This window comes from Crocuta crocuta, unplaced genomic scaffold (assembly GCF_008692635.1).
Source record: "Crocuta crocuta isolate KB4526 unplaced genomic scaffold, BGI_CrCroc_1.0 scaffold364, whole genome shotgun sequence".
Classification (NCBI taxonomy): Eukaryota; Metazoa; Chordata; class Mammalia; order Carnivora; family Hyaenidae; genus Crocuta; species Crocuta crocuta.
The window spans coordinates 843,028-854,156 of record NW_027532603.1 but is presented as its reverse complement, the minus strand read 5'-3'; the positions used below and the strand labels follow the sequence as shown (position 1 = coordinate 854,156).

At 52.1% G+C, this 11,129-nt stretch overlaps 1 protein-coding gene across 2 annotated transcripts in view; it reads left to right on the top strand.

The window, feature by feature from the left end:
• Positions 1–4,144: 4,144 nt before the first annotated feature.
• The window catches only part of KCND3 (potassium voltage-gated channel subfamily D member 3), a 205,695-nt gene continuing 198,710 nt past the window's right edge, over positions 4,145–11,129 (top strand). For both annotated transcript variants that reach the window (XM_077780160.1, XM_077780159.1), the window contains exon 1: positions 4,145–5,250. In XM_077780160.1, coding sequence (XP_077636286.1) covers positions 4,145–5,250 — 1,106 coding nt within the window. The remainder of the gene's footprint in view (positions 5,251–11,129) is intronic.

The window sequence follows — 11,129 nt, the reverse complement described above, 5'->3', positions numbered from 1 at the left end:
ACTCAGGCTTGGGTAGCCTTGAGCTCTGAGTGATGTGAATTGCACACCCTCTTCTGGGCACCAGCCTCATCAGGAATTCTCAGAGCTGCCTCTGCTGAGATGAGGCTCGGGCTAAGTCTGTCCCCACAGCGACAAACCCAGATGCTCTCCTTCCTGCTTTGCATGGCCAACTGTTAGGAAGAGGCCTCAGTGAGACCCGAGCTATAGCCTTGATGTCCAGTGGAATCCCAACCAAGGGCTCCTTGTCACTTTCTTGTCCAGTTCTCTCCTGGTACAGATGGGGACTCTGAGGCCCAGAGTATGATGCTGGCTTGCCTTCGCACGTTCAGGGGAGAACTGAAACTAGAATGTAGGACTTCCTGACCACATGCTCTTTCCTGCCTGGGATGGGGGAGGGGAGTCTCTGTATCTCTTCTGTGGGGAGCATCAATATCTGCCTATACCTGCGTCAGGAGAGGCACTTGGCAGTGATTCTGTCAATGGTCTGTTTGAAAATCAACTCCTATATAAGTGGGATTCAGCCACTTTGAAGGGATCTTTCCAAGTCTCCGCTCCCTCCCTGAAACTTACGGGCAGAGACAGCCAAGTCATAGGAATTTTTGTGGGGATAAGTTAAATTGCTGCTGTAGAAGTGCCTAGAACAGTGCCCAGAGCATTGTCAGCACTCAGTGAGCGTTAACCAAACGTGAATTGGAATGATCAGTGACCAACGCTTACATGTGGGCTTGCCTGCCAAACTTCCCTTGCGGCTTAGAGAACCCAACTACGAGTGTGTGGAGAGACTACAAATCCTCCTGGTAGCCTGAAAGAAGTAAGCGAGCTAACGGGGTAAATTTCTTGCAAAGGATATAAAATGCACAGGATGTGTTCCCAAATCTGTCAGTGGCATGTGGACCACCCACTGCAGAGGATGAATGGCCCCCTTATTCATTCCCCATAATCAAGAGCTCATCAGGCTTGTGCTGGTTTTCTGTTCTCTGAGTAATGACATTTACGGGGAATGTCATTGTCATTCCTGTTGTCTTCTGTTGTCTTCTGTGGCATCTGAATCAACCTCCCTTTCTGAGGGAGCAGAGGGGCCTATGAATATTCTCTTTGGCATGCAGATGAGGAAACTGAGGCAGAGATTGCCTCCTTGAGAAAACCCGATGAAGAGCACAATGAGTCAGAGGAGCTTTGATTGGATTCTTTTGATTCAGATCTGTCTGCAGAGTTTATTGTCTGTTTGGAGAGAGAAAAGTCTACCCTTGAACCCTCCCCCACCCCTTCCTTAGCACGGCATGGAGTAAAATTGATGGAATGCAAATGGCGGCTCTAAAATCAGGATTCCAGGTCTAAGAACCTACTGACGCAGTACACTGAGCTACCTCCTGGGCTGTCATGTAAAAATTGAGGCGTCGTGGCCTCGACCTTTAAGGAGCTTACTATGGGATGGGAGAAAACAGGGCTGTACCCTTGAACTCCACATTGAGACTGCCTGGGTTTAAATCTCTCTGCTTTCTTATCACATCCTTTGGCCAGTTATTAAAACTGCCCACGATTCATCTTCTTCACCTGCAAAATGGGGACCACAGTGGTGTCTACCCCCCTAGGGCCATCAGTGGGCTCAGCCAGCATGGGCTGTGTAAGCGTGTGGTACATACAGTGCCTGGCACACCATCAGCCCTGTGTAAACATCTGCTGCTATTCGTCTATGGACAGAAGACCTTGAGAAGTCATGTAGCATAGGCTTTGGGGCATGTGGGGGGGGGAAGGGGGAGGGGGTGGAGGTCCCACTGTCTGAGGTGGGACCACTGTCCTGTCCATTTCCAGCTGGCACACTGCCAAGTCTCAGATGTCTCCTGAGGTTGCCGTGAGGATAACGTGAGATGATGACAGGAACCTGTTAGTGCAGAACCTGGCGTAGAGTAAGTGCAGGATGATGGTTAGACTTGAGTATTAATAAGACATGTAGAAGTTGTCTCGTAATCCAACCCCGAGGGCAATAGGTGCCAGAAAAGGGGAGCAAACAAGGTGCTGTGAGCCCAAAGCAGCAGAAGATTTCAAGGGGACATCACAAAGAGGGTGAGGAGCAGGGAGGTGAATAGGAGGGCTGAAGGGGAAGGATATTGCCCACAGAAGGAAGAGTGTCCAGAAACAGTGCCCGGAACGGTCCGTGCATGAGCCGCCCTGGTCTTGTTGCTGGAGGTTAGCAGGGGTGCATGGGGCTTGGGCCGGAATGGTAAGCCAGGATCCACTTGTGGCAATTCTGGAATCCTGGGCCAGAGAGTTTGGACTTGATTTTGTAGGTTGTGGGGTAAAGCACCACCAGAGCCTTGCTTTAGGGAGATTACTCTGAGCCTAAAGAATTCCCCAGGGACGGGGAGAAACGGGTGAGGGTGGGGTGGGATGAGAGATGAGCAGGCCAGTGAGAAGGGAGCCTTAATGAGGGCAGTAAGAGCTATTGTCTCATTATTTGGCAGCCCTTTGGGTGAAGCAGTGAGAAAGATGGCCAAAGGGACAGGCCTGGGGTTAGGGAAGCCTTGAACAAAAGGTTGAATGATTAGCAACTTTTGGCAAAGAGGTAAGTTCTATTTGACCTTGTCCAGATGGGAAAGTCTAGTGTCAGCACAGGAGTGAGTGGAGGTAGACAGCCTCCATCTGACATCTGACAGCCTCGAGGAGTTGGTAGTCAGAGAAGGAAGCAGGTTTACAGGGAAAGACAAAGATCAAGGATTTACATTTACAAGATCCACCTCTGCCTCATTTACTTAAACATGGAGTCAAGCCCACTGAACTCCAGAGTGTCCAAATAACTGAGTTAGGACGGGGTCCCGTGTGCCAGTTTAGGATTAGTGAACATGAGTGTGTCAACCCCAAACAATTTCCTGGTGCTGTTACGTGTGTTTCTGTGTCACCACATGTCTTCCCACAGATGGTAACACATTTGGGGATTCAGAGTCATTTCAGTATCATCTTTAAAAAGCCAGAATTTGGGAAGGTAAATCTGTTTCTCAAAGCCAAAAATAATTCTCTAAGCCATTGTTCCCCCCAGCCATGCAGGTGACAGGGAGGCGTGGCCACGGTGTGGTTGCAAGACTGGTGGGTGAAGGGACAAGGTGGCCCAGCTCCAGGGGGAGCCTCCAGGGATGGAGGGGGTCCAGGTGAAAGGCGCTGGCATGGGAAAGAGTATTGTTATGTAACCCGAGGGAGCTCTGGCTGGTGGGCAGATGGAGACGGGAGGCGAGGAATCTGGAGATAGCAGTGAGTGTGGTTGAGCTTCCTCTTGGAAGCAGAGGGACAATGCATGGAAGGCAGGTGAGCCGAGAGCCCAAGACCCCCTTCAGAGAGTGGAGAAGGAACCCCACCGTGCCTCACAGCATTTCCACGTCTTTCTGTCATGGCTCTGAGGGATACGATTGGATGCTGGGTCGCCGGGTGTCCCAGAAGGTAGCACTCCACCAGGGACAGCCTTCTCCATGGGACTTGAGGAACAGAACTGTACCAAGCTCAGGGCTTACTGTATTCACCTGCCATCTCAGAGAACTTTCCAGACACGGAAAGTTCTCCACCTCGCCAGCCTCCACCTCGCCAGTGAGGAGTAGCAAGAATGTGTTTACCTGCTCTCTCTCTCCCACACCCCATTCCTGATTACCCTGGTGGGTGAAGAGTGAAATAAAAATTAGCATGTTTATCCCACTTTTAAATTCGTTTAATGAGAACTCATTTACCCTCTCCCAATTTAAATTCGTAATAACGCCATAACCTTTCAGAGCTGATTATTGCCCGCGTCTTCCCAGATCTTCCTTCTAAAGAGGCTTTCCCTCCAAATGCTCCTGAGCCTCCTCGGAACTTGACAATTTGTCGGGCAGTCAACAACATCTGGTGATCCCGCACTGCCGCACTGCCCCATGCTAAGGGCTCTCCCTAGAGTCAGGTCTCCTCCCTTCGGTGGCGACTTCTATCTCGTTAATTTGCCTTCCAGACTTTCGCTGCTTTCCACTCAGCACTGACCCTTCCCTGTGTCCCATTCCCTACCTGGGAGGCAGTCACGGACTCACCCAGTTCTCTGCTCTCTCCTCCTGTCTCCCAGGGGTCCCCGAACTGACTCCAAGCTGGTGTGCAAAGCCTCCGAGCAGTGGCCGGCCCAAGAGCTGGAGTCACCATGGCGGCAGGAGTGGCAGCCTGGCTGCCTTTTGCGCGGGCAGCGGCCATCGGGTGGATGCCAGTGGCCAACTGCCCCATGCCCCTTGCACCCGCCGACAAGAACAAGCGGCAGGATGAACTGATCGTCCTCAACGTGAGCGGTCGGCGGTTCCAGACCTGGCGGACCACACTGGAGCGCTACCCGGACACACTACTGGGCAGCACAGAGAAGGAGTTCTTCTTCAACGAGGACACCAAGGAGTACTTCTTTGACCGGGACCCAGAGGTGTTCCGGTGCGTCCTCAACTTCTACCGCACGGGGAAGCTGCACTACCCCCGCTATGAGTGCATCTCGGCGTACGACGACGAGCTGGCTTTCTACGGCATCCTCCCAGAGATCATCGGAGACTGCTGTTACGAGGAGTACAAGGACCGCAAGAGGGAGAACGCCGAGCGGCTCATGGACGACAACGACTCAGAGAACAACCAGGAGTCCATGCCTTCGCTCAGCTTCCGCCAGACCATGTGGCGGGCCTTCGAGAACCCGCACACCAGCACGCTGGCCTTGGTCTTCTACTACGTGACTGGCTTCTTCATCGCCGTGTCGGTCATCACCAACGTGGTGGAGACAGTGCCGTGCGGCACAGTGCCCGGGAGCAAGGAGCTGCCATGTGGGGAGCGCTACTCGGTGGCCTTCTTCTGCCTGGACACCGCCTGCGTCATGATCTTCACCGTGGAGTACCTCCTGCGGCTCTTCGCGGCGCCCAGCCGCTACCGCTTCATCCGCAGTGTCATGAGCATCATCGACGTCGTGGCCATCATGCCCTACTACATCGGCCTGGTCATGACCAACAACGAGGACGTGTCCGGCGCCTTTGTCACGCTCCGGGTCTTCCGTGTCTTCAGGATCTTCAAGTTCTCGCGCCACTCCCAGGGCTTGCGGATCCTGGGCTACACGCTCAAGAGCTGTGCCTCCGAACTCGGCTTTCTCCTCTTCTCCCTCACCATGGCCATCATCATCTTTGCCACTGTGATGTTTTATGCCGAGAAGGGCTCCTCTGCCAGCAAGTTCACGAGCATCCCTGCCTCTTTTTGGTACACCATCGTCACCATGACCACACTAGGGTAAGTCTGTGCCGGGGACCGGAGGAGGGTGGAGGTTTGATGATGGGTGGGAGACTGTGGATGGTATCAGGATTGGGCACAGGAGGAGGGAGTCGTCTGGCCAAGTTGTGGGAGCAAGGGGAGTTGCCTCATCAGAAGAAGGCACACAAGTGATTTGTTGGGGGTGTTAGCTTGCTCTGAATTGAGTTTTCTTTGGGGGGGCATGCATTTTATAAAACATGGAGGATCAAGCCACCATTTCTCTTCACAGTGATGCGTTCAGTGGGGGGTGGGGTGTGCAGGCTAGAGTGAGTGGCTGCATTCTTACATGCATCCGTGCTGGTAAGGGCTGTCACCGGGAGAGAAACGGGGCAGCAGGTAGGACGGAAGAAGGCCCTGAGGTGTTCCGTGAGTGTCATAAGGAGGATACACATTTCCATTAACTAGAAGACACCTAGAGCACTTTTTCTGGATCCTTCCTGCATTTCTTCTCTGTAGTGTATCTGCAAGCTATTTCTCTGTTGTCTCCTCTTCTCTGCTGCCACAGATACTCAAGGGTTCAGTGGGTCTGAGCAGCCTTTCCCTAAGTGACACTGAATTTGGGTTCTCTGAAAAGTGGGGGGCATCTGACTTGTGGGTTTTTTTTTTCTCGTGGAAGGAGTTGCAGTCTTGCCTCCCCAGCTGGACTCTGTGATTAAATGACCCGGCCTACCTGGGTGACTGTGAGATGGTCTGAATGGATCATATGGTCAGACACAGAATTGGCAGCATCATCAGAGGGAGGGAGAGGCACTCCGCAAGGCTAAGGGTGGCTCTGTCCTTTCCATCTCCCCGAGGTCTCTTCTCCAGCTGAGGTCACAGAAATATATTTATGTGACGCTTTCCATCAGAGGAAGGGGCTCAGGAAGGAGATTGCAATCCTTACCCTAACAGGATTAGAGCCAACGAAAGCAGCTTGATGGAAGCGTGCATTTCTTAGGGGTTTCTGCTTTGGCCGTTAGAAGTCACTGAGGCTAATGCAAAAAAATCCCTTTACAATTCATGTGCTGGGTCTGTATTTGCTTAGGCCAGGAAGCATTATATTGCTGATGGAGAATTCATGAAGCATTTGATTTGGTCTTTGACAATTCGGTTGGTGGCGTCCTGGTGATTCGATTTTTTTCCTGGCCTGATACCCTGCGGGGCTGGTGTCGGTTTTCCCATAGTGCTGTGTGTGCTTATTGGGAATGACTGAGCAGGTGACGGGACCTTTTAAAATGATTACATTTGTCATCGTGCCACATGAGAGGGGGAGAGCAAGGGGTGTCATCGTCCGTTTGTGGAGACCATATTTGATGGGGACATCCCCTTTGTCTCTCGTCGGTGTGACACAGGCCCTCCTGCCCTTCCTCTCCCTCCGGCACACAGTTCTTTGAACAGCTGCTCGTGCCCGGAGAGGGTAAGAATGTCTGGTCATTTGACCTTATCTCTTGGTTTAGGTGGCACATGTGGGCTTCCTGGCGCAGTGGGGTATTTAGGGATAAAATGGCTTGGGAGCTGGGCACCGTGTCAGAAGAAATAGACACATTTGCCCTTTCAAGGCTGACCTTGACCATCCCCTCATTTTCCCGAAGGAGACCTCACCCATGGCCAGGACCTCCCTGTCCACGCTCCCAATGTGTCTCTGACTATCCAGTGTCCTTAAGTGTCCCCTGATGGGGACTCATGACACCAGAGTGATGCCTCAGGACTGCCATGGGGAGAAAACAGGGCAGATGGATGGATGTCAGAGCTAAAATGGGATCATTTCAGAAGAGATCGATGGAAACTTCAGTGGCCACCTGGCTATTACTTTTTATTATTAGTATAACAACATGTGCGTGTCTACTGTGTGTCAGCAGTGTGCTAAGTACTTTGCATATATTATCCCCTTAAGTCTTCACAACAACCCTGCAAGGTAGGAAGAATGCCATACAACTCTGAAGATGCAGAAAGCGAGGCTCAGAGAGGTCAAGTAGATTCTCCAGTCACACAGCTGATGAGAGGCAGAGCTGGTTTTCTGAAACCAGCCTGGCTGTCTCCAGTGTCCTTTCCCTGTCCACTCGCCACCCCACTTGCACCCATACTGTCCGGGGGTGGGGAACATAGGTGGAAAGCAGACCCCCCCCCCCAGGGTTACTTCCTTTATATCATGGCTGCAGGGTGTTAGTTTCTTCTAGTCACATCCTTCTGCAAGGAAACATCAGTGCGGTGAATACTACAGCCACTTTGCTGGGCACACGGGGAATTGATAAATAAAACATTTCCATCTGGCAAGTATAAAGACTGCCTTTGAAATTAATGGCTGCTTTCCTAGCAAAAGGTACTGTTTTGCTGTCGCTGGGGAGCCCCCTGAGTTCCTTTAGCATTCACCCTGTAGAGCAAGGGGTGAGTTCAATGTCAGGGGATGGACAGTCTTGGCTTCATACTTACTTTCTGAGGGAGGAGAGGGGACAGCAGGGAGCGAGAGGCCCCTGCCAGAGAGTGAAGGCAGAGAGGGAGGAAAGGACCTCTGCAGGGGGAGTAACATGCTTTCCCTGACTGGCGGCTCTGTGAGCTCCTCGCCTCACACTTTGGCACATGTCAACATGTCCAGCTTCTGGGAGAGGAAACCAATGGGCAAGAAAAGCCTTCCATAGCGTCTTCTTAACCTCAGATAAGTAACAGGACAGCAGTCGTTTTCTTCCCCTCTGCCCTGGCCAGTGTTGTCTAATGCTGAGTTGGACTACTTTGACTTTGACCCGAATCGGCAGTTGGAACCATCACCAGGCACACTGCTTGGCTATACGTAGCAGGTGGTTTGGCAAAATGCTTTTGAATGGATTGGTCAATGTGAATGGGGCGCCTGTACCATTTGCCTCTCTGATGCTGTTCTCAGTCCTTTCCAGAGCCTGTCCTCTTTCTAGGGTGGACCTAAGATTTGGGCTCTGCCCCAGCCCTGACCCCTGGGAGCAGAGGAGGGCAGCCTTCACTTGACGTCTGATCCATCCCCTGAGATATTCTGCATTGTGGGGGGGTCTTCTTGCCCTTCTCAAAGCCCTTCGCAACTCGACCCTGGATGCCTTTTCCTCTCCCCTGGCTGGTTCCTGTCCTGAACAGACTCACTGGCTAGTTGTAGGCCTATACTGCTCTAGAAAGCCCTTCCCTTTCTTACTGTCTGCTGGGGACTTCAGCCCCCACACGACTATGGAATCCCAAGGGCTAACAGTCCGCCATAGCCTGTGTTCTGTCCAGCTGCTTCCAACAGCTCCCAGCAGACACTTGGCTCTTCCCGTCTCCAGACCCGTCCTGCCCTGATCGGCCCCCAGTTCCCATTTCAGTCTGGGAGAAGCCGTCTTCAGCACCTTTGCAGGGCAGGGCTAGGCGTAGGGCCAATGTGCCAAGCGGAGTTCACTCTTCCTCGCTCCGGCTCTCATCTCTGTCTGCTTTCCTAGGGCTCACTGATGAGTTACTCAGGTGCCCTCCAGGGAGGGATCTCCTAGAACCAATTATTTCTGTTTATTTAATATCTCAAAATACCTTAAGCCCATAGAACAATAACAGCCCATGTGCCGGCAAGGCCAGAGGATGGCTTTCCTTTGCACTTTCCTGTGCTGGTAGGGAAGACCCCCATGGCCAGTCCAGGTTTCCCTTCTGCCCCCTTGACAGTTGAACTCCCAGAGGTACCGTGGAAGGATTAATTTCGGTGCTCATAATTGACACTATAAATAAAATCCCCAATTATCTCAGTTAACCGAGGGACGAGGTAACACAGAACTCCCAATATTAAATAAGACCAGCACACCTAAGTCGGTGAATGTATTCTGTGGTGTAGACTTTTTACAGCAGATTTTCCTTCTTAATTGTGTTGGACTTTGCTCGGCATTGCAATTGGCCTAGACTATCTGAGTCCATCCGAGAGTGAAGCTCTGGTTGAGCATGGGGAAGAGGGGAGCATGCACAAGGGAAGTGTTGCGAGTGAGCCTCCGCCAGGGGCTGTTGAGGGCCAGCTCCAAGCCAGGATGGGATGATGCTGTCGGGGCTGTCTCAGGGGGTGGGGGATTGGGCTTGGGAAGGGCACAGAGCAGCACCGCTCCTGGTCAGATGGCCCGCTGCTGCCCGGTTGGCTTGCTTACGTAATTGAGACTGGCAGCCTCTCTGTCACCCCATGCCCTGAGAGGAGAGAGCTTTTGACAGTGTCCAAAAATCACTTTAACGAAAACAGAATCGATTTTTACTTCTTCCAAGCATGAAGCAGCCCCCAGGTGATTTGCATTTCCCTTTACAAACATCCTGGAAGGGGCCTGCATGAGGTTTTGAGAGCCTGGGAGCTGGGCCTGCATGCTCCAGACACGCTCCAGAAGGGGGCACTCGATCAGGCTGACCCCCCACCCCCACCCAGTGCCAGAAAGGGGGCCAATCTGGGATCTGGTTAACCCTTCAGTTCCCAAGTTCTGCCTCTGGGGCCCACCAACCCTCTTCCCAACTTGCCAAGTGCCTTGGCCTGGGACCCTGGCCAACTGTGTCCACCTAGGTGGTGGTGTGTCCCTGCCCAGGGGGATCTGGTCATAGCATGCTTACTGGGAATGAATGACCCCATGCTCTGTTCTTGGCATGACACTTCTTAACCAACAGTTCTCTGGTGCTGCGATTCCCAGGAGAAGATACAGACCCACGTCTTCACAAGCGATCTTGCATTCGTTCCATGTTTATTGAGCGCCTACTGTATGCCTACTGTCAGAGAATACAAAGCACTATCTATGATTCCATATCAGCCTAGTGTAAGGTCCAGGCAGACTGAACTGAATGAGACTCACTGCTTTTCCTTTGAGCCCAAACAGGAGATGGTAGAAAGAACAGGGGACCAAAGGTCAGGAAAAGAGGACTTGCCTCATACCCTTCCTGCCACTCAGGAGACTGCCCCCCACTCTGCTCTGTGTCTGGCCAACTCTCACCATCTTTCAAAACCCAGCCCCCAACACGATCTCCTCCAAGTAGGTCTTCCTGCCACCCCTGCTACCAGGGTGTATGAGGTACCCCTCCCCTTGCTTCCCAAGGTGGCCTCACGTACCTCTGTCTTGTCAGTTGCTATATTTATTAGCTTTATCTGCGTATGTGTCTTCCTCCCAGGACGTGAGCTCTTCAGGAGCCTACCTCTATTCCAGAGATCACTGTATGGCCCGTGCCTAGCTCAGGGTCTCACTAGATATCCGTTCAAGCAAACAGGTTTGTACCTCAGCTGATCTCTCTTCAGTCTTCTCATCCGCGAACCATCCCCTGGCCATTTTAAGAACCAGCGGAAGTGCTGTCCGAATGTCAGCCATGTTGTCATATCAGACAAATACCCATTTGGGGGCAGGGTGGAGATGGGGAGGCCGAGCAGGGCATCCTCTGGTTCTGACGTCGACCTTAGCATGGTTGGGCCTTGCTTGCATAGGAAGCTTAAACCCTTGTCCTTACTATTCTGGGCTGCTTGGCCGTGCTTCCCACCGCAGACTCTGGAGCCAGGGAGGAGCAGAAAGAGAGCCATAGATAAGCCCATCCATGAAATTTTCCTCCATCCAATTATTTCCACAGCACATATTTATTGAGTAGCCACTAGGCACCAGGAATACAGAAGCCAAGAAAAGAGTCTGTGATGTCATGGAGCTTACATTCAGGAGCCCAGACAGTAGAGAGATAAACAAATACATTCTATCTGGCAGCAGTTCATGCTACAGAGAAAAATAAAGCACTGCGCGATGCACAGGAAGTATTGAATGTGGGAAGGTGGTAGAGCAAGGGAGAATTGCTATTTTACATGAGCACAGGTGGTACCTGAGCAAAGACCTGAAGGAATGTGGGCAGCTTGGGAAAGAGCATTCAAGTCCAAGAGAACAACAAATGCAAAGGCCATCAGGCAG